Source organism: Leptodactylus fuscus, chromosome 11 (genome assembly GCF_031893055.1).
Source record: "Leptodactylus fuscus isolate aLepFus1 chromosome 11, aLepFus1.hap2, whole genome shotgun sequence".
Taxonomy (NCBI): domain Eukaryota; kingdom Metazoa; phylum Chordata; class Amphibia; order Anura; family Leptodactylidae; genus Leptodactylus; species Leptodactylus fuscus.
In genome coordinates, this window is record NC_134275.1 from 53,912,491 (window position 1) to 53,936,322 (window position 23,832).

The 23,832-nt window shown below is 44.7% G+C and overlaps 1 protein-coding gene across 1 annotated transcript in view; it reads left to right on the top strand.

Moving 5' to 3' along the window:
- The window catches only part of OCRL (OCRL inositol polyphosphate-5-phosphatase), a 35,589-nt gene extending 13,334 nt beyond the window's left edge, over positions 1-22,255 (top strand). The window contains 21 exon segments of the mRNA XM_075258832.1: positions 483-596; positions 1,376-1,486; positions 1,822-1,916; positions 1,918-1,946; positions 3,197-3,358; positions 3,911-4,012; positions 6,891-7,005; positions 7,317-7,433; positions 8,353-8,540; positions 8,656-8,767; positions 9,692-9,801; positions 12,228-12,363; positions 13,030-13,140; positions 13,521-13,686; positions 14,366-14,601; positions 15,436-15,459; positions 16,619-16,735; positions 17,022-17,106; positions 17,713-17,840; positions 17,916-18,027; positions 19,610-22,255. Of these exon segments, the coding sequence (XP_075114933.1) occupies positions 483-596; positions 1,376-1,486; positions 1,822-1,916; positions 1,918-1,946; positions 3,197-3,358; positions 3,911-4,012; positions 6,891-7,005; positions 7,317-7,433; positions 8,353-8,540; positions 8,656-8,767; positions 9,692-9,801; positions 12,228-12,363; positions 13,030-13,140; positions 13,521-13,686; positions 14,366-14,601; positions 15,436-15,459; positions 16,619-16,735; positions 17,022-17,106; positions 17,713-17,840; positions 17,916-18,027; positions 19,610-19,734 (2,495 nt within the window). The 3' untranslated portion in view covers positions 19,735-22,255.
- The last annotated feature ends 1,577 nt before the right edge of the window (positions 22,256-23,832 follow it).

Here is a 23,832-nt window from a genome sequence, read left to right on the forward strand (position 1 = left end):
CTCTTACATACAGTACTTTGTCACGCTCTGGTCAGGACTTTGCTCGGGCTATGGGGTGTGGAGTCTATTTCTGTAGCCCTATATCAGGTTGCTGTAAGTAAATGCCGCCTGGGAAACCTGTTTGTTGGCTTTGTGCTATTACAATGCTTTATACAGCGGTTTTATGGGATTTCCTGGTTCGAGTTGAGGACAAAAGTGAAGAATAAAAAAAAACTCCCTGCAGGAATCTGAGGAGTGAAGTAACTAATGGTGCAGATCTAGAATTCAGCAGAACCGATCATATCCTGCTGCCGTTGTGGGGAAATCAGTTAAAGGGGCGGGCGTCTTCTCTGTGGATACATTTTGATTCCCTTCTTTTGATAAATCATTAAACAACTATTTGCTCATTACAGCGTTACCAATGTCGGGACCCCATGTTTGGTTACCCCTAAATATCTGTGTAGGTTCTGACTACCTCTTGTACCTCTTATGCTTGCTTCCAGGTGGCTGTAAGGTCCGGATCCAGGCCGATCCGTGGTCCTCGGAGAGGTTATTTGAGATCCCAGATGAGGAGTGCTGTGTGGAGCTACTGAGCAAAGTGCGACTCCTACAAGAAGGTAAAGTGGCGCCATGTAGTCAGTTTGGGTTTTCAGTCTTTGAATGTCTCCATTCACTGACCGCAAACAGAGATCTTAGCCGGGGTTACCTGGCACTTATTAATTGATATAAGATTAGCGGTCTGACATGCTGAAGAGACCGGAACTCATTGAGTGTCACTACTGCATTACAGGCCATGTGATGTCATGATCGCCGGTCACATGGCCTTTTTGTAGCTCTGCATTCATCTACATGTTGTGACCTCTTCACACAGCTGATCAGCAGGGGTCCCGGGTATCAACAGTATGTGATCGATAGGGATCATACCCAGGTTTCCCCACTGATCAGCAGCAACATTCACAAGTGGTGTGACTTCTTTCCTTTGGCGATGACATCATGTCCGTTAGTCACATGGTACAGCAGCAGCTCCGTCCTATTGAAGTGAATGGGGCTGATCTGCAATACCATGAACAGCCACTACACAACGTACAGCGCTGTGCTTGGTTTTCATCCAAATACTGCAGCCTCTTCAACCAGCTGATCTGTGGGGTCCCAGCTATCCAGCCCCCACCGGTGACCTGTTGATGATCATTTCTAATATACTGTGTACTGTAAGTCCAATAAAACCCCTTTAATAAATGTGACCGAGCTGATGAAAATTCACGTGACTGAGGCTAGGCTGCAGTACCGTACCACGGTCACAGAGACATTGTGGTGCCGTGACTCTACAGCAAGTACCCCTGATTGGTTCGGGCCCCCAATTTATGTCTCTGAATCCTCCCTTAATTCTCTGTCTCAGGACCAGTTCGCGGTAAACCTCCTCGACCAGATAAGAAAGAGTCATCGAATTGGTACCAACCAGCGGAGAAGATAAGTGCCCCCGTGATGATGCCGCAGCCCCCGGCCTCAGGTAATGGATAACTATAAAGGAAATTATCTCCGTTTTCTCATAGCCTATACTATAGTGCGCTAGTTGTGGATACAGTCAGCAGTGTAAAGAATAGAGGCTTCCTTTTGTTGTAGTTGCCACGCTACAGCCAGTAGATTACCACACAGCGCCTCCTGGTTCCATGTGGCTGCGCCTGGTACTGCAGTTTATTGCACAACATTTAGCTGCAGTACCTAACGCAGCCACAACCACATGGATGCGCTGTGTCCGGCAAGCTGCATGTAACCCTGTAGGTTACCGGGGAACGTGTGAATCGTGTCCTTTACTAATAGTCTCCTACTTCTCTTATATTTTAGGGAATGCTGCATTTGACGATAATTTCAGCAATGCGAATCACGTGAAAAGGAGAAATCTGCAAAATCAACAGCAGGGATCACGGAGAGAACCGCCGCCCCCCTCCTCCACCTCTTCCGGACAGACCGTAAGTTGAAGAGGCCGCAGCATTGGTGTGTGCACTGCAGCCTCTTCACTGAATACCAAGCACAGCGCCACATGTTGTATAGTGGCTATACTTGGTATTGCAATTCACTCCACCACCCACAGGACGTTAAGTAGCCCTGTCATAAACTCATCTCCCTAGTGACCCTTAAGATCTGACAAGCTGTGCAAGATCTAGACATGGCACAACAATGGAGGTGATGACATATTCTCGTGTGCAGCTTTGGCTGTGAATGGAGTAAACATGGTGATGTAATGTCATAGGCTCAGTCAATTATTTGCAGGATTACTCATCACCTTACAATATGTAATTAGCTTCTTCAGAGGGAGTGTGAAGATGGAGGGGGGGATGGGAATACAGGGATCAGGAGAGGGTATACAAGGAACGAGGCGCCAAAACATCAAGTAGCTTTAATACAAGAGCGTCTTCTGATCTGTCATCTCTCCGGTGTCAGTGTTCTCATCCCAAGTCCTGGAAGCTTCTAGAATATACTATATGTGCTAAGAATGAGATGAATGAGACCTGACCGATGCCGGATTCTCAGATGTGACGGGCGATGAGGATTCCTGGGCCGATTTCATTGTGCTTACCAGCTTGTACCTGTTCACACATCAAGAAAAGCTGAATTCTCCTCCAGAGCAGGATTTCCCTGTACCACAAGTCTTCCTGTTAGAGCGCCCCCCAGTGGCAGGGCAGTTGTTCTGTATCCTATCAACACTGATACATTGTAGCAAAACTCTAAGAGCAGGACTGGGGTTTTAGCCTTTAAATGCAGATATTAAAAGGACTCAGGGGTGAAGTAAAATTTGCGAAAAAAATGACACCCCCTCCCCTACCCCCGGATTGTTGGGACTGGAAGTGCAACAGGTCAGGGGACCACTATGGCTAATCCCTAGGCATGCATGGCACCGCTACCCAGCATTGGCCACAGTGTCTCGTGACCCAGGCAGTCCATGGGCTGGAGGGAAAGGGTCCAGCGCTGTCAAACCCCAGGACCAGGGGTAGGTGTCAGCGACTAATTATTTTATCTTGTGAATAGGGAACACCACAACCCCTTCAAGGGGGTATTCCATGCCCTGTCCATGTGGTCTGACCACTAGGACCCCACTAATCACAAGAAGGGGGTTACCATGTGCCCCATATGAAGCAGCTTGCATGTATCCTTTTATAAGTACTAGTACCTGCTGTAGTGTCAGACTGCCAGGGGTCACCATGTTGTTCTGTCTCTGTAGGCCGCCTCGGGACAGGGACCTCGATGCGTGGGGGAGGCCTAAAATGAGTAACAGTATGCGGAAACTCCTGGTCCCTACCAGCCAGTCTGGGCAGAGGGAAGGGTTAATCAAGCACATCCTGACAAAGCGAGAGACGGACTATGTCAACATACAAAACTTCAGGTATGTGTGAGAGGAGTCTGGAGGATTGCAGCTCTGAAGCTAGATTTGTGAATGCAGCACTGGGTACGATGCAGTCTGTAATTGACCTTATGGAAAATATTCAAGGCTCCTTAATAAGTTGCACATTGATTTGTAGTGTAGCTACCTATAGGTGGCAATAGAGAGTGTATTGCTTATTTGCATATTGTTCCCAGGGATCATTGCCTGTAAGAGCTCCACAAGGTGAGCCAGTACCCTCCTATAACTAAATCATTGAGTCGCCCTCTTCTGGCCAGTTATAGGTGCCTCCCAAAATGGCCGCATTTCAACATCTGCAGTAGCCATCGCCCAATATGACCCGTATTCTTTAGTATCAATAAAGTTTAATGCATTTTCTAAGAAACCATAAAAGGCATAAAAAATCCCTTTAATTTTTTGCTGAATTTCACATTACGGGGATTAGTTGGCTGCAGCTTGTGGATGTCCTGAGTGTTGTCGCTGCCAAGTATCCCAGCTGTGAGCCCGTACTGCCGCCCACAAGGATTGTGAAAGATATTTCATCTGATTTTACAGATTCTTTATAGGAACCTGGAATGTCAATGGGCAGTCCCCTGACGGTGGCTTAGAGCCGTGGCTGCACGCCGATCCAGACCCGCCGGATGTGTATGTGATCGGGTAAGAACAAGGAAATTGTCTAATGGCAAGCGGAGCAAATTAGGAATGTTTTGGAAGTGGTTTTATATGGACATGCGGTGCACATTCCTAATATTAACCCCTTAGGAATATGGCCAAGTAGATTGTTTCTTCTATAATGGACAGAGTGTAGAGTTAATGTTTTATTAAACAAGACGTTTTTGTTTCATGTGCTCAGTGTTGCCCCCTGCAGAGTAAGGCACATTATGAGCTTATATATAAGAATATAACTACTATAATACTGCCCCTATGTACAAGAATATAACTAATATAATACTGACTCCTATGTACAAGAATATAACTACTATAATACTACCTCCTATGTACAAGAATATAACTACTATAATACTGCTCCTATGTACAAGACTATAACTACTATAATACTACCTCCTATGTACAAGAATGTAACTACTATAATACTACTCCTATGTACAAGAATATAACTACTATAATACTGCCCCTATGTACAAGAATATAACTACTATAATACTACTCCTATGTACAAGAATATAACTACTATAATACTACTCCTATGTACAAGAATATAACTACTATAATACTACTCCTATGTACAAGAATATAACTACTATAATACTGCTCCTATGTACAAGAATATAACTACTATAATACTGCTCCTATGTACAAGAATATAGCTACTATAATACTACTCCTATGTACAAGAATATAACTACTATAATACTGCTCCTATGTACAAGAATATAACTACTATAATACTACTCCTATGTACAAGAATATAACTACTATAATACTGCTCCTATGTACAAGAATATAACTACTATAATACTGCTCCTATGTACAAGAATATAACTACTATAATACTCCTCCTATGTACAAGAATATAACTACTATAATACTGCTCCTATATACAAGAATATAACTACTATAATACTGCTCCTATGTACAAGAATATAACTACTATAATACTGCTTCTATGTACAAGAATATAACTACTATAATACTACCTCCTATGTACAAGAATATAACTACTATAATACTGCTCCTATGTACAAGAATATAACTACTATAATACTGCTCCTGTGCACAAGAATATAACTACTATAATACTACTCCTATGTACAAGAATATAACTACTATAATACTGCCCCTATGTACAAGAATATAACTACTATAATACTACTCCTATGTACAAGAATATAACTACTATAATACTACTACTATGTACAAGAATATAACTACTATAATACTGCCCCTATGTACAAGAATATAACTACATACTATAATACTACTCCTATGTACAAGAATATAACTACTATAATACTACTCCTATGTACAAGAATATAACTACTATAATACTACCTACTATGTACAAGAATATAACTACTATAATACTCCTACTATGTACAAGAATATAACTACTATAATACTGCCCCTATGTACAAGAATATAACTACATACTATAATACTACTCCTATGTACAAGAATATAACTACTATAATACTACTCCTATGTACAAGAATATAACTACTATAATACTACCTACTATGTACAAGAATATAACTACTATAATAATACTCCTATGTACAAGAATATAACTACTATAATACTGCTCCTATGTACAAGAATATAACTACTATAATACTGCTCCTATGTACAAGAATATAACTACTATAATACTGCTCCTATATACAAGAATATAACGACTATAATACTGCTCCTATATACAAGAATATAACTACTATAATACTGCTCCTATGCACAAGAATATAAATACTATAATACTGCTCCTATGTACAAGAATATAACTACTATAATACTGCTCCTATGTACAAGAATATAACTACTATAATACTGCTCCTATATATACAAGAATATAACTACTATAATACTGCTCCTATATACAAGAATATAAGGACTATAATACTACCTGCTATGTACACAATACCTCCATGTTTCCGCCATGTCCCGTTTCCTTATTCATTACTTTGTAGTATATAGTTGCTCTGTCAGTTCCGCCGTCCTGATTTCCGTATGGTGTCATTATTTCAGGTTATTACCGCCATCTCTTGTAATCTCCTGTAGACTTCTCACACATCTGCAGTAACAGGAAGTTCCGCTTTCTTTAGGCCTCTGTGGATTACGTATCTGTTGGGGTTAGTGAAGGTCAGGAGAGGTGACGTGTAGGACGCTGTAGTGTAATATCCCCGTTTGTAGGGCTGACTTGTTCCTCTTTGTGTTACCTCTCCTGATATTTTACTCTCGGTGACACAACTTTGTGATGTCTTAATATAAAAAAAAGAAACAGTCCCTGCCGTTTTGTGTCTGCAGCTCCTGTGCAGAGTGTTCATCTCCATGGTACCAGACTACGATCCCTATGTAGTCTGATCCTGTAGTCGTCCTCCCTTCTATCTGTCCACTGTATTGGGCTACTCTACCAAGCAGGGGGTAGATTTAAGAACGTGGAATTCTACAAGTCTGCAGGATTGCACTGTGTGTTATGTTACCATGAAGACGCCTAAATCTGATTAGGAGCCGCAGCAACATCTAGCTTGTGCTCCTGACACCTCACCTGTGACCTCTGAACCCATCACGGAGATTTGTATAGAGTCATGGCTTCTGAACTCCTTATTAAAGGCATCTGCATTCATGAACGAGTGGTATGACATCATCAGAGTCCCCGCCCCTTTAAAGGGAATATCCAATGTGATAAATGACTTCCTGTGAAGCAGACCCCTCAGGTTCCATCTAGTGGCCATTTCGGCCATGACAAAGACTCTTCATCTTCTGTATCCTTGTTACGGCTATTAACCCTTCTGGGTCTGTTAGTAGGTAAATGGGGTAAGGGGTGTTAGGTCGTGTCTGAATTTGGGTTTTCCTTCAGTTTCCAGGAGCTGGACCTCAGCACGGAGGCTTTCTTCTACTTTGATTCTGGGAAGGAGCAGGAATGGCTGGAAGCCGTAGAGAAGAGCCTGCACCCCAAAGCCAAGTACAAGAAGGTGAGTTACAGCGCCTCTTCAGGTTTACGGCTATGACTACACCAGTCCTCTCTGACACTTGCGCTAGTGTCCATGGTGGTGATCTGATGGCTGGATTTTGGCAAATTTTCCCTAACAGCAGAGAACGCTGTATAAAGACGCTGGAGTGTATTAGAAGTCATAGCTTAGGAATGAGTGCAATTGTCAGTGCAGCTTTGGGTGTGAATGGAGTATAACACATAACCATAGGCATTTTTACAGGTTTGTTATGGTCCCATCCTGGTCTCCATCTCCTTCCAGACCTCCTCAGTATGTCTCCTTGTGTCTTCCAGATCCGCCTGATCAGATTGGTGGGGATGATGATGTTGGTTTTCGCCAAGAAGGAGCATTACCGGCACATTCAGGAAGTGGCGTCTGAATCTGTGGGAACAGGAATCATGGGGAAAATGGTAAATGATCTCTTATTCTTGGGGTTACTTGGGGTGCTTCAGGGGGTTTCTAATGAAAGACTCAGTGAAATCTTGTCTAATTTTTGCTGCTGCAATCCAGGCTGTGAATGGGCACACAGCTGCAGCGCCATCTACTATGCAGTGGTGACACTGGGGTACTGCAGCTTGGCACCTATTACTTGAATATTGACTGGTTAGTACTGGTGAAATGAATATTATTGGCACACAACGTTAGTGGCCCTAGGTGTAGATTAACCCATACATTTTAAGGTTTATGGCATTTATCATGTAGAATAAATCACATACAGGTAGTCCTCGACTTACAACGTTGATCCGTTCTTATGCGGCATCGTAAACCGAATTTCGATGTGAGTCGGGAACATGTACTATACGACGCCGCATAGGAACGGATCAACGTGATTTAATGTGCAGCGGCTCGGAGCCGAGGAAGACTGTACCATATACAGTACAGTACACTGCACACTAAATCACGTACTGTACAGGGAGAGCTGGCAGCTTGCTGTTACGAGGGAGCTTACTTTTTCTCATAGGAATGCATTGGCCAGCGTTGATTGGCCAGTGTACAGCATTCGGCCAATCAACGCTGGTTCTGCCGGAGGCTCGTCTTGCAGGGCTGGAGTCCTGGGTTCAAATCCCGCCAGGAACAACATCTGCAAGGAGTTTGTATGTTCTCCCCGTGTTTGCGTGGATTTCCTCCCATTCTACAAAGACATACTGATAGGAAAACAAAATGTACATTGTGATCCCTATATGGGGCTCACAATCTACATTAAAAAGTTACAGTGCTCAAGCCCCAAATCCTTCTCGTCTAAAGCTCTCGGGTGTCAAAATCCATGAGACTCATATACTTATGTCTGGACTGATCCATTAATGCTTCTCATACCGCCCCTTTCTTTAGGGTAACAAGGGTGGAGTGGCCGTGCGCTTCGTCTTCCACAACACCTCTTTCTGCTTTGTCAACTCTCACTTGGCCGCACATGTGGAGGATTTCGAGAGGCGGAACCAGGATTACAAGGACATCTGTGCCCGGCTGAACTTCTATCTCCCAGAGCAGAACATCCCGTCATTAAACATCATGAAGCATGAGTACGTAGAAACATGGCAGCGATCTCCTCCGCATCCCTATGACAACCCTCCTGTGTCTGCTTTACTGCTGTAGTCTGACACCCTCACGGACTTCATTCTTGTGTAATCTCTGCAGTGTCGTTATCTGGTTGGGAGATCTGAACTACCGGCTGTGCAAGTACGACGCCACCGAGGTGAAGAGCATGATTGCAAAGAATGACATCAGCACCTTGCTGACATTTGATCAGGTAACCAGGAGTTATGAGGGGTTCATGGTGGTATCCCTGAAGCCTGTCCTTAAAGGGGATAGGTCATCAGTTGAAAATCAGCAGGGATCTGATACCTGGGACCGCTGAGGATCAGCTGTTTGAAGCGGCCTCCTTAACACCGCATTGGTCACATGACCTGTTCACAGCTCAGTCCTATTCATGCAAATGGGAATGAGATACCAAGCACCACCACTCTACAACGTACGTTGCTGTGCTTGATAAATGGCAAAGAGGCGACAAAGTCAGACCCCCAGCCATCTTTAATTGCTGACCTATCTTAAAGGGGTATTCCCATAACTCTTGTTCTGCAGCCTGAAGGCTCTGTACTCTCTTCACTTCCTGGATTTCTCGCACATTGGTGGGCGGGGTTTCACTTGCTCTGCTATCTGCTATGATCTACAGTATAACGCTGATGTGGAAACTGATGTAGCAGAGCTGGCTTTGAGTCAGTTTGCATTACATACAGAGGTAATGGACTCCTTATCTCAGCCCTTATCAGCCAATTTCAATTAAACCGTCTGATAAGTGTAAAAGCTGAAGATAGACAGCTCAGTAATCCCAGACTTCTCACCTCCCCCCTCCCCTATATAAGGAGCTCCGTTGCTTGTCAGCCCCTCCCTCCCCCCTGAGAGCAGGCAGCTACCTCACTTGACAAATGAGCAGATAATCCCAAGGGCCAGTGTCAACAATGAAGTGAATAAATTAAGATAGCGGCCAAACAAAGCAGTTTTAATAAAGCAATGCATTTAGGAAAAGTCTTATATCCACATAAACTAGCAGTATAGTTAGGATCCTTGTTATGGGACAACCCCTTTAAGGATGGGAAACCCTTTTAATAATGACCCCAGCCTCGTATCTGGCTGCCCCCTTATTCCTAATCTGTCTTTTCTCTTGTTCCTGCAGCTCAACATCCAAAGGAACCATAAAAACGTTTTCACGGACTTCATGGAAGGCGCCATCAGTTTTATTCCGACATATAAATACGACCCAAAAACAGACCGATGGGATTCCAGGTAAACACCGGGGGTCATAAAATATTAAAGGTGTTGTTCAGGGAGCTGCAATTGATTTACCAGGTCCAGGGTTCAAATGTTAAAGGGCCATGGGGTTATGCCCTATGGCAGATGATCCATGGGGGACCTGGGTATCAGACCCCTCTAAATTTTAGTTGATGTCCTTATGCTAAAGGACAAATCCTAAATGAACAAAGCCCCAAAATATCCCTTTAAACCTCCCTATAACCTTTTTCCATAGCTGAGGGTTTGTTACAATTGAGGGCGACTCCATTCACGCACAATAGTGAAAGTGTCACAACGTGGCAATCTTAGGTTGATGGGAGTCATGCCCAAATTCGCTGCCTAGTCCTACCCCAAACTTTCCATTACACGCGTGTCTCCGTTATTACATCTATCTTCTATGTTTGTGTCGCGCTCCGTTCTCCGTTTCTTGCTGCCACACATGAATGGACACTCTCTTCAGTCCGGCGTGTTTGTGTTGGCGGAAATGTTTGGTTATTTGGGAGGGTCGTGTGTGTTCTCACCCCAAGCAAAACGAATTGTACATTCACCACGCTCCTGTGTTCTCTGCATACCAGTTCTGTGAAACTAACAAGGCGTCCATTCACACCGATCCCGCTCTGCACTGCTACGAATACGAGCCCCGTCCTCCCGGCAGCGCCATTCCTACATTTGTCTGGAGGAGACGTGACAAATTTATTTTTGTTTCAGTGTTTGAGGTGCAGATTCAATTTTGCTTTATTAAACACAACCAGTTCTTTATATACAGATGTAGCAGAGCTGAGTGTGTTATAGCACTGCTGAACGGTGCAACAGATGGAACGGGGTTCGAGGCCCTAAAACCACCAGCATATGGAAATACTGCCCCGAATCTGGTGACCGATTCCCTTAAATATTCAGAGTGTTGTACAAGGAACAATAGTAAACCTTTCCATCTGTTAGGTTTATTGCTTTTTTTTAAAGGGATCCTATCATACAAACGCTTTTTTTTCTGACTAACACGTAGGAATAGCCTTAAGAAAGTCTATTCTTCTCCTACCTTAAGATGTCTTCTCCGCACCGCCGTTTGGTAGAAATCTGGTTTTTTTTCATTATGCAAATGAGTTCTCTCGCAGCACTGGGGGCGGTCCAAAGCTCAAACCGCACTGGGGGCGTCCCCAATGCTGCGAGACAACTCTACAGCGACGCCTCTATCTTTTTCAGGAACGACCTCTTTATGCATCTTCTTCCGGTGCAGGCTTCAAACTTCTAGGCCTAGGGCAAAGCCGACTGTGCATAGGGCAACACGATGGCTTAGTGGTTAGCATTGCAGCCATGCAGCGCTGGAGTCCTGGGTTCGAATCCCGCTAGGAACAACATACATCTGCAAGGAGTTTGTATGTTCTCCCCATGGATTTCCTCCCATACTCCAAAGACATACTGATAGGAAAAAATGTATATTGTGATCCCTCATATGAGGCTCACAATCTACATTAAAAAAAAAAAAAAAAAAGCCTGCCGGCCACAAGAGCATGGCTGCTTACGCTGTAAGTAAGCGGACATTTTCCTGTGGGCTGTGGGCATGTGCAGTCAAATCTGCTAAAGGTCTACAAGTTTGGCCGCCTCTGCCATAAGAAGACACGTGAAGAGGCCGTTCCTGAAGAAGATGGAGGCGTCGCTGGAGAGTTCTCTCGCAGCATTGGGGATGCCCCCAGTGCTTTTTGAACGCTGAGGACCGCCCCCAGTGCTGCGAGAGAGCTCATTTGCATACTGAAGAAAACCAGGATTTATTCCGAATGGCGGCGCGGAGAAGACCTCTAAAGGTAGGAGAAGAATAGCCTTTCTTAACTCTATTCCTACGTGTTAGTCAGAAAAAAGGCTATCCAATAATAGGATCCCTTTAAACCAGGTACACATTGGGTGATAAACATCAATAGCTGGTCGTGTGTTCTCAGCTGCTGTAGGTTGCCCTGACTATATAGTGAATGGAGCTGGAGTCGACTCCATCCACTATGTAATGACCATTCTTGCAACTTGACTCCCAGTGAATGGAAGCAAATCTGCAGTACTTTGGCACTGCCACTGTTCAGTAGATGGCACTATCGATTTCAGGCTCTGTACACCAATCCGATACTGATGCCCAGAAATCTCCTAAGACAATCCAGTGCTCTCTGTAAGGCAAATGACACCCCTGAATAGTGTAGGGATCTGCCCTTGGGCTGCATAGCACCTGTACAATGGCCCCACCTTGTGGATATTCTTTGCATATTCTTCCATCTTTATGTCCGTTAAGTGTCAGCCGTGTAGTGAATCCAGCCAATGTCCTTCTGGTTCTGAGTATAACTGCTGGCATATCATGTCTGAGCAGCCACAACCCATGAACACAGGTGGCGCTGTTTCTGGACCATTGTCCCCTATAACTTATCTGTCTTTTTACCACCCAGTGGGAAATGTCGTGTGCCTGCCTGGTGCGACCGCGTTTTATGGAGGGGAAGCAGCGTCAAGCAGCTCAAATACCGTAGCCACATGGAGCTGAAAACCAGCGACCACAAGCCCGTCAGCTCGCTCTTCAGCATTGGGGTAAGGAGACGTTACGGGAAGCAGAGAGGCGGCCGATTGTAGGCGATTCTGGATTATCAGATGCTCGCTTCCTTGTTACTTTTCTTGCTCTTGGTTTTGTAAAATCTCTTTTTACACTGCAGTCCTCTGCAGGATTTTCAGACTTTCTGGATTATGTCATATACTAGATTACAGGGATCTAGAGCACTAATTCTTTATCTGACGTCCTCTGGGATCTCCGCCAATTGTCAGGATGACCTGTAAGCTCCGCTGAGGCCGAGCATGCTCACTACTGCTCAGTATCTGAAGGACGGATGGAGAGCGCTGAGCTTTCTTATATACACTGTATGTGGGTAGGGTTTGTTACAGTTGCATCCAGATGTAGTTTGCCAAAATTTTTCAGACTGGACACGTGAGCTCAGAGGATTGTCCAGACTGGATCCAACTGTAGAGAACCCCAACCAATCTGTAACATGGAGCAGCCATCTTCAATACTGAGAAATTAAAGCACAAATCTATTAGATAAACCTATTAAGTTTGAGCTTAGTCTTCATAAGACTGAATGGTTCCTTGAAGAACCTCCTTCATACGTGGTGCTGGGACCTCCTCGTCCTCCTCCTCTGGCCCTCTTTCTCATATGATCCGTATAGCTTTATCTTCTCCATTACAAGATTCTTCTTATCACAGGTCAAAGTTGTGGATGAGCGGAAATACAGGAAAGCGTTTGAGGACATTGTGCGGATGATGGACAGGATGGAGAACGATTTCCTCCCCTCCTTAAAGCTCAGCAGAACAGAAGTGAGTGATGTTGTGCCTTTTGTGGCATTTCTTCCCTATATCTCTTGGACAGAATACAAGTAGCTGTATCAGTCATGTGGCACAAATCTATTAGATAAACCTATTAAGATTGAGTTTATTTTTTATTAGACTGGAAGGTTCCTTGAAGAACCTCCTTCATACATCTCCTCTATGGCGCTCTATGACACTGTCTATGGGACCTGCTAACAAGTGTCTTGTGTGTAACCCCGCTCCTAATATATCTCATGTGTATACCCTGCCATGTCTCGTAGGTGTATAACCTGCCCCTAATAGGTCTCGTGTTTTGCCCTTAATATATTTCGTCTGTATATTCTGCCATTTGCTCAGTTTTTATTAATCTCTTTGTTTCCATCTCACAGTTTAAGTTTGAGCGCGTGCGATTCCGGCAGCTCCAGAAAGAGAAGTTTGTCATCCAGAATGACGGCCAGGTCCCCTGTCACTTCTCCTTCATTCCCAAACTGAACGACTCCCAGTACTGCAAGCCCTGGCTGCGAGCCGAGCCCTGCGAGGGATACCTGGAGCCAAGTAAGTATCTATCTATCTATCTTGTATCTATCTATCTATCTATCTATCTATCTATCTATCTATCTATCTATCTATCTATCTATCCATCTCCTATATCTATCTATCTTTCTATCTCTCTCTCTCTCTCTCTCTCTCTCTCTCTGATATATCCTTCCCTCTGTCTTATAGCTAAGCATCTATTTCATTACCTGCCTTTCCCAAGGACATCATCTCTATGGAGTTGTATAAGATGTGTCTCTCGGGTTCCTGTGCGTTTCCTCGTTCCCTCCTGATAGGGTTAATCTCTCATGAGGCCGATACCTAATATGCTTCTGCCTACAGGTTTACATTGTGATCCCCTTTGGGTTCCGAGATGATGAATGATGACAATCCCTATCAATTTGTTGGTACAACAGAAGATCTGAGTCTTTGTACTGACTTCTTTATTGATTTACACATTGCTATAGCACCCACCTACTCCCTAGTACAGTACAGAGATTGTTGTCAGTCACATGCTCATTTTACCCCTTAATATGTATTGACAACATGGTGGGGGGGAATGGAGAACCCAGAAGACACCTGAGCGAGCACAGAGAGCGCACACAAACTCATTCCCTTCCATCTGTGTCCATCAGGATCCATCTTGGTGTTGTGTGAAATGTGAATTCTTGTTTAGTGAAGTCTGTTTTTCCGGTCACAGATGAGTCGGTGGAGATTAGTCTGGACATTTATGTCAGTAAGGACTCGGTGACGTTACTCAACTCAGGTCAAGACATGATTGAGGATATCCTTGTCCTTCACCTGGACCGGGGCAAGGACTACTTCCTCACCATCAGCGGCAGTTATCTGGTCAGCTCCTTCGGGACGTCCCTGGAAGCCTTGTGCAGAATGAAGCGACCGATCCGGGAAATCCCGGTCACCAAACTCATCGACCTGGTGAGGATCCACTGTCTCTTATGTCAAGTGATTGTCAGAATATCTCATGTCCTCTGTCCTTGGTGAAACATTCTCTGATATATTCCCGAAAAAATCTCCTATAATACTGTATAATGATACTCCTATATAATACCTTGTATATTGTTATTCCATACAGTTTAGTGAGCACCAATATGGCTGCCATAGTAGATATCCGTGTCCGGTGACCCCCTCCCCCTCCATCTGACTACATAGGTGCTGTAGTCACTATTGACCATGACATCTAATCAATAGTTTTCATCCAACTTTCTCAGCATCCTGAAGGGTGGATTATAATAGGCAGATGCAACTTTTAAAGAAAGCTGTAAATAGTGAATGTCAAAGGGTTAAAAAAAAAAAATGCCGGCCTGAAGTCCTATTACTGTTGGGCCATATCTTGAGACTGCCGCCCTCGTGCCCCGATTGTATGCTGAGTTATTGGCATATCTATGGGGCTCGCACATACAATGGGGGGGGGGGGGAATCTTGTGAGAAATCCTTGCAACGCAGTGTCTGCTTCTGTGTGTAAAGCTGCAAACCAAGTCCGTTTTCCCGAAATCTCTGAGCAGTACCCAAGGGTTTTAAAGGGGTATTCCGACCAGTGACCAGTTTTGGGAGACCCAGGACACCTGTACCCCGCATATATCTACTTACTGTGGTGACCGCCAGGTGATGTCCCCTTTAAGAATGCCACAGCGCCCCCCTTAGTGTGTGGTAATGTCAGGTCACTGCATCGCCCCCGAATGTTCACCCTTCTTTTTATTGATATGATGTTTTTTTCCTCTCTTCCTCCACCTGCTTACCCTCTGCCCATAGGGAGAAGACAGCTTTTCAGAGAAGGTAACAGCCCCCCACCCCCACCGGGCTCAGGATCCGCCCCTCTGTCTGTCTGTGACTAGTCGTCTTGTGCTTTGTGCGTCGTCTCGTAGTCACTTTGCTTTGTGAATCCTGTAGATCTCCTGTTTGTGTCCTGAGAGCAGCTTTTGACTGAAGCCGCCGCTGTATATGACTGCGATGACCCCAGGAGATCCCCCCCTTAATGTCCGTGTGACGTGTGCCTATATGGCGGCCTCGTGTGTCAATCTTTCGTATATTCTTGATTCTTTCTGTATTTCGGTTACAGGATAGGGCTGAACTTGCTGTTTGTTGGGGGTCCCTTGTATACCTTCACTGTATGGAGCATATACTTGAGTGGGACAGCCGGAGATCGGTGAGGGCTGCCATAGATAATGAATGGAGTAGTGGTGGACGTGATGCATCAGTCACATCTCCCAATCTAGTGTTCGGACCCTGAACAATCAGCAAGTGACCCCTATCCTGTGAATACAGAGTAATGGGAATTTACTGGAGTACCCCTTTAATTTTCTAACCACCTCACCTTCTATTAAGTCTCAGTTCTGACAATGATCCATGGCATATCAGTAGAGTAAGAGATAAGCGGCTTCTACCTCTTCTCATGCCGCTTATTTTTAGAGCAAGTATTCGGACCGCTGCGATTCCAATCTGTAAGATCCTTGTTTGCCGTGATCCTAATGGCGACAATTAGAATATCTCCTGTCTACCAGCGGCTTTTTTACAGCTATTAATAAAACTCCAGATTTTATATTGTCATTGCTTTTTTTTTTTTATATCCTTCAGTCAAAAGCTGTGGCTGTGAGATTTAATGTCCGGTGAATAATTGTGGAAGTGACTTTATTCTGCTGCTGCAACCGTGACAGCCGGGTGTGCGGGCGAAGGAAACGCAGGAGGCCATGGCCTATAGATAGATAGATAGATAGATAGATAGATAGATAGATTACTTCTGTAATATTTGCAGATTTCTTCCTGGTTTTCGGCTAGGCCCGCGGCTGCTGCTTATTGTCGCGAGACGTGACCCTCCCCTGCAGATAGTAGATTATAAGCCACATGGGTGACGTCCTCCACCTAGCGGCCATTGTTTCATCGCGGTATAGTGACATCCTTCCACTATATAATATTTCTAATGTCCCCCCTTCCCCAGGAGAAAGCCGTTCTGCAGATGTCGGAGGAGGTGGATGGTACTACTGACAAACCCCTGAAGATCCCTAAGGAGATGTGGCTGCTGGTGGATCACCTGTACAAGAACGCCTGTCGCCAGGTTTGTGGGGAATCGGAGTAAACCCCTGACCTATCAGTGGGGGGGGTCTTACAGATACCCTGATAATGGTAAACAAGAGGGGGGGCAATCGATTGGCTGGGATATATAACCGCACATCCATCCACCCGCAGACCAGGAAAGGATCACATGACAGACTCCACTGCTTTGGAGTGGACATATTAACCCCCTCTCTCTTCCAGGAAGTAGGTTGCAGGAGGAGGGGCTTGCTACACCCATCCCTCTGATTGCTCATTGATATATTTAGGACACGTTCATTCTCTTACAGGAGGATCTATTCCAGACACCCGGGAAACAAGAGGAGCTGCAGCAGATCATTGACTGTTTAGATACCAGCATCCCAGATACCATCCGTATCCTTCTGACCAAATAATAGAGACCCAGTGCTGGGTTATCTTGTAAATGCACCTGCATACTGTATATAAATTCATATATAGGTTGCATGTATACACTATTGACTAGGTATAATGTCCCTGATGTAATGGAAGAGCTATGAGCTTCTTACATTGTAACAGTCCATGTATTGAAGTCTGTTACCATGACATAAATCGTCCTAAACAAGAGCCTGACCCATGACCTTTGGGGCGGCTTATCTCTATAGACCCGAACTGGAGGGTTTGCATTACTTCACGTTACTAGTTTTGTAGATTGTAGGACCTTCATCTCTATCATGTCATTGTCCTCCATTTACAGCACAAGCTGTGTGTAAGAGTCCTGAGCCGAGTTGGGTCCGTGCACAGTGCACAGCTAAAGCTGCATCCACTACATCTCACTTCACTGTTCATACCCCAGTTACTGCTGGGCACTGGTAATATACACATCATATACTGTATTATAACTTCATATAACACAACCGAGCCCTCAGATCTTGTAGCAGGTGCCTTGTAAAGCTTCATGGTCACATCGGAATCCACTAGACTGATACATTGTTCCGAATCTCCTTAACGTCACCTTCCTAGCTGGAAGCAACCATTCTGTAGCGGAGGCTCTGCTCATCTTCCTGGAAGCATTACCGGAGCCGGTGATCTGCTATGAGCTCTACCAGAGATGCATCGACTGTTCACATGACACGCGGCTCTGCCGGCAGGTACATTGCGGAGAGTACTGACAGCGCCTGCGCAGATTCTTTCTCATTACTGACGCCTCCCCTTCCTCTCCGTAGGTGATCGCTCAACTCCCTCGATGTCACCGGAACGTTTTCCGATACCTGATGTCATTTCTGCGGGAGCTGCTGAAGTTTACCAGTGAGAACAACCTGAGCGCCAGCCTGATTGGTAAGGATCGAACGCAGGCCTAGATATACAACACAGGGGCGCTGATGTAAACGTCACTGCAAGCTGCACTGCTCCGAAATAGCTGATCTGTGGGTGTCCTGGCTATAAGACCCTCACAGATCTAAAGTCAATAGGCCATAAAATGTAAGGAGTGAAGGACCCATTTAATTCAGTGGATGCAGAGAGGTCTCAAACACTTATTGACCAATCATGGAAGATCTTGGTCGCCCCCATGAATAGTAAGAGCTGGGATCTGATTGGTTGCCATGGGCTCTTCTATTTGCTTGCACCAATTTTCTGCAGCTATACAGTAGTGCGCGAACAAAAAAAACAAAGTATAGACCACAAAATAATATAAAATGGGCCTTGTCCGTCCTCCTGATCATGATCTTTTCCTATTAATGAATTGTATTTGCCCCCCAATGTTCGATGGAGATTGTCAGGATTAGAATAACATGGCTGCTTTCTTCCAGAAATGGCGCCACCCCTGGCCGTGAGCTGTATTGAGGTATTTCTGCAAAGTGCAATAGAATTTTATTAAAGGGATTCTACCATTAAAATCAAATTTTTTTGTCGATAACACATTCTTCTCCTACCTTTAGACGTCTTCTCCGCATCGCCGTTCAGTATAAATCCCGGTTTTCGTCGGTATGCAAATGAGTTCTCTCACAGCACTGGGGTCGTCCCCAATGCTGCAAGAGAACTCTCCAGCGCCGCCTCCATCTTCTTCAGGCCTCACTGCACGTCTTCTTCTGGCGCTGGTGGTCAAACTTCTAGGCCTTGGGCAGAGCCGACTGGGCATGAAGAAAATGGCCACTTCTTGTGGCCTGTGGGCATGCGCAGTCGGGTCTACCCAATGCCTAGAAGTTTGAACCCAGCTCCAGAAGACGACACGCAGAGAGGCCGTTCCTGGAGAAGATGGAGGCGGCGCAGGAGAGTTCTCTTCCAGCATTGGGGACGCCCCTGGTACTGTGAGAGAACTCATTTGCATACCGATGAAAAACCGGGATTTCCACCAATGGCGGCGCAGAGAAAACCTCTAAAGGTAGGAGAAGGATAGCCTTTCTTAAGGCTATTCCTACGTATTGATTTTAATGGTAAAATCCCTTTAAAGGTGCCATACCATTTGCAAACATTGGGCGGACAGGTGTGGTGCTGTATCTGTCAGAACGTCACCATGTTTTTCAAGTGTTGTACATCCTCACGTTTTCGGCAAAAATCTATTTTGCAAAATTTTTTTTTTTTTTTTTTTTTTAAATGTAGATTGTGAGCCCCACATGGAGCTCACAATGTACATTTTTCCCTATCAGTATGTCTTTTTTGGAATATGGGATGGAAATCCATGCAAACACGGGGAGAACATACAAACTCCTTGCAGATGTTTTTTTGCCCTTGACGGGACTTGAACACCAGGACTCCAGTGCTACAAAGCTGCAGTGCTAACCACTGAGCCACCGTGTGGCCCCTATATTTTGCAAAAATTTTGTGCAAATTGCAATAAAAATTGGAGTTTGACCACCACATGGATAATTTTTTTCTTTTTACATTATTTATTACTACATTTCTTCTCTTTGTCGTGCAGCCACAGTATTCACTAGTCTCCTCCTCCGGCCTCCGCCAAATCTAGTGGGCAAGCAGACAGCGAGCGAGCGCCAGCGGGGGAGCACATTCATCCTGGGGTTCCTGCTGGCAGGTGACGAGGAATGAGCCATCCATATCCCCTCTGGACTTCTGTGAAGGAGTAAATGATATACGGCACAAGACTGTGAGCTGCGGCTCTGGGCGCTGACCCCGGGGGCAGAGTCGCCGCTGTAACGTGTACATGACGGGGGTGAGACACGGGTCACCTCTGAGGGTGTCACATGGACATTTTGGATATTTTCTGTATTGTCACTGGTGCCATAGTCTGTGTCATTGTTTGTGTCCTTATTTAAGTGCCCTTGCTCCGATCTGCTGACACGTCCTGTACTACTTATCGAGTGACTTGTCCGCCTCCATTTCACTATATTTATCTGCTCACGTGCGAAGAATCTCCACGAGGGCAACTCGGACTATGACATTACAAAAAATCCCTAATAAATTCTAAATATTCTGTACCCGGGAAAGCTGGATGACCTCCTAAATAGCTGTCACATTGTGTTTCAGCTCTGCGTGCCATCTGCCCACTGACAGAATTAGCAATGACCCAGCTTTCTCAGATTCCTGAAAACCAGAGGCGTGAGGCATAGATAAATACACAGTGGTTCATCCATCCAGGTGTGCAGCATTGCACAAATAGGAAGATTTGCCTTTCAGGGGTCCAGGAAAGCTGTGCTGGGTACCTTATGGGGATATGGTGTTCACCCATCTTTCCCAGAAACAGATATAACTGTTCATAAACATTTTATAGTGTGGCATCCAAAGCCTCGAGGGTTTGTATTTACTGGGGATTTTTTTTCATGCTCTGTGTAGTTTTTCACACTTTTTTCTGTTTTGATTTTTTTCCACCCCTACCGGCCTCTTCCATGGTCATATAAAACACTATCTGGTTTCTCTAAGCGTCCCAGACCCCGGAGCCCGCCTTGTGCTGCCTGCAGGCTCTAGTAGAAAACCGTATCCGGAAGTATAATGGTGCAAATAAACATTTGCACCAATTTTTCTCCATCAAGTACATTGCTTCTGTTTTGGTCATTGTTTGCACCATTGTGGGTGAAAACGGCCAAGGGGCAGCGATTTTCACCGATCCCTCATTGCATTGTATGGAGAGATCTGTGAAAATGGACAAAAATAGCGCCATGTGACTCAATAAAAACATATGCCATATGGCAGATCCTCACTAGGGTTATAGCAATGGGACGGAGGCGTCGCCACAAGTACGGGCAGATTTATAAATCGAGTGCAGAACGACATTATCGGTACATGACCACAGAGCGACACCCGAACCCTAAAGTGGGGTCTGGAATATTTAAAAAAAAAAAAAAATGGAACCAAAAAAATTGACTGGATTTTCCCTTTGCAAAAATGGTACAATTGTTTAGTTTTTGTATTGCCCTTGAGGAATGTTCCACTAAACACTACAAGACATTAAGGTGAGGGAGAATAATTATTATTATTATTATTTTGTTTTTAATCATTAATGAAAATTTTGTGTGATTTCTCGGATTATCTTCCCTTGTAATGTGTGTGACTATCCGGAGGAAATCTGCAACTTCATGTGGATCCACCGGCATGGCGGGATTACCAAAAACACACCCGTCTGTTGGGAGACTTGTACCTGCTGGAATTATTTTACTTTATGCCAACACTTCTCCAATCACATCCAAAGCTCCATATTTTTATTTCTTTATTTGTTTATTCTTTTTAAGATTTATTTTTTTTTAATTTTGTTTAGATTTTTTTTTTAGATTTAAAAAAAAATATATATATATATATATATATATATATATATATATATATATATATATATATATATTATACTAGCAGCACTCGCAACATTGCCCTCGGGAGTGTTCCCACGTTGCGCGACCCACCTGTAGCGCGGGCCCTCTCTCACTGCCCAGTATCCCCTGCCACCACCTGACGCCCCAACCCCGGCCCCCTTTCCAACGACCTTGGCCCCCTTTCCAACGACCCCTGTCCACAACCCCCCGCGACCCTGGCCCCCTGTCCACAACCCCCTTGCTTCGCGACTCCGGGCCTCTCCCTCCCCCCCCCTGCGACCACGTCCCCCCCCCCCCCCCTCCGGGACCCCGGACCCCTTTCTACCACCAACCCCGGCTCCCTTTCCAACGATCCCGACCCCCATTCCACGACCCTGGCCCCTGTCCATAACCCCCCCGCTCTGCGACTCCGGGCCTCTTCCCCCCCCCCGCAACCATGTCCCCCCTCTCCGGTACCCTGGCCCAAAATAGAGCAAAACCTACAAGCAGAGATTTAGAACACAAAAAGCTTTGAGTGTGACTAGAGTATAAAACCTATTCTACGTCAAAGTTGGCACCCGATGATTTCAAGCGAAATATTTCCAAAGGTACCACACATGACGTGAAGATAATACGCAGATCTAAAACTCTGTACAAAGGCGGAGCGTCCCTTTAAGATGGAATTCCGTAATGATTTCAGGAGCGACAAGTTTCCAGATTTGTATTGGGATTTTTTTTTCTTTGTCTGACACGACGATTCCTTTAAAGTCTTTTATTTGCATCTTTATTTATTTTTGTAGATTTAAGAATTAAATAATATGGTGAAATTCTTCGCATTTGCTTTGTTTTTTTATTTTGTAAGGTGTATACCAATTGATAAATTTAGTCTAATAATTCAGGTAGGATAAGGGGATGACCACGAATGGGAGGTGGCCCGTACCAAATACCAAGTCTCTGTTGTTGAATTCTTTATCATTTGATACATGTAGAGTGGAAACAGTCAGTAAGCATTCCAACACTGTTTTTTATTATTATTGGGATGGGTTCATTTAAATTTAGGGTATATTGAAAAAATGCCATATAAGTAACCAAAGATTGTACAATGCACCAAAGTACGCACTGCCGCACCTCATGATACCCATGATGTATCTCAAGAAGGTAACTCTTTAAAGGGATTCTACCATTAAAACTTTTTTTTTTTTGTGGATAAGACGTTGGAATAGCCTTTAGAAAGTCTATTCGTCTCTTACCTTTAGACGTGGTCTCCGCTGTGCCGTTCCTTAGAAATACCGTTTTTACCGGTATGCAAATGAGTTCTCCCGCAGCGATGGACGTGGGCCCCAGAGCTCAGTGTCTCCAGTGCCGCCGCCTTCATCCGCAGCGTCATCTTTAATGTCTTCTTCCAGTGCAGGCTCGTAACTTCTAGGACTCAGGCCTTGAGCAGAGCAGACTGCGCAGACGCACAGACCACGGGAAAATGGCTGCTAACAATACTGTGCAAGCGGCCATTTTTCCGTGGCCTGTGCGACTGCGCAGTCTGCTCTGCTCGAGGCCTATAAGTTACGAGCCTGCGCCAGAAGAAGACATTGAAGGAGGCGGCGCTGGAGCCAATTCTCTGGCAGCGGTGGGGCCCGCCCCCATTGTTGCGAGAAAACTAATTTGCATACCGGAAAAAAAACGGTATTTCTAAGGAACGGCACAGCGGAGACCACGTCTAAAGGTAAGAGTCGAATAGCCTTTCTAAAGTCTATTCTGACGTCTTATCCACAAAAAAAATAAAAGTTTTAATGGTAGAATCCCTTTAAGGTTGAGTTAACACTTGAGTGAAGTACTGCAGCAGAACTACCCTGCCGGTTACACAGTGCTTGACTGCCATGTTCTAGGAGCAGTTTTAGGAAGTTACGGTGGCCTCTATGTACACCCCATGGCGGTGCCACATGGTTGTAGAAAAAAATAAAAAATTCCAATCAAATGTGATCAAGGAAAATTTCACTTTCAATACAAAATGTTCATCTTAACAAGGAGTCTTCATAAGACGTAGCCTTTCTTCTGTTAAACTGATCTTGTTCTTCTTCTCCAGTCACATCCAAAGCTGCAATTAGAAATCTAGTTTTCCAGATACTGCACAGTTAGAGCTCAGCTCACGTATTGTGACATGAGCTTCACCTGTTATGGTCAAGGACAAGCAGCAAAATTGATGTAGCAGCTTTGGATGTGCACAGAGAAAACATACTGAAGTAACATTGGCTAGTCAACTTTTTGTTTTTGTGTGGGTTTTTTTTTTTTGTCTCCTTCATGTTTATTACCCCTAAGTTTAGGCAACATCACTTCATAGGTGCCTGTATCAGACTGGGATTCCATCAGACCTGGGCTTGACATTGCTGTGAGCGGCAGTGCTCCATGTTAT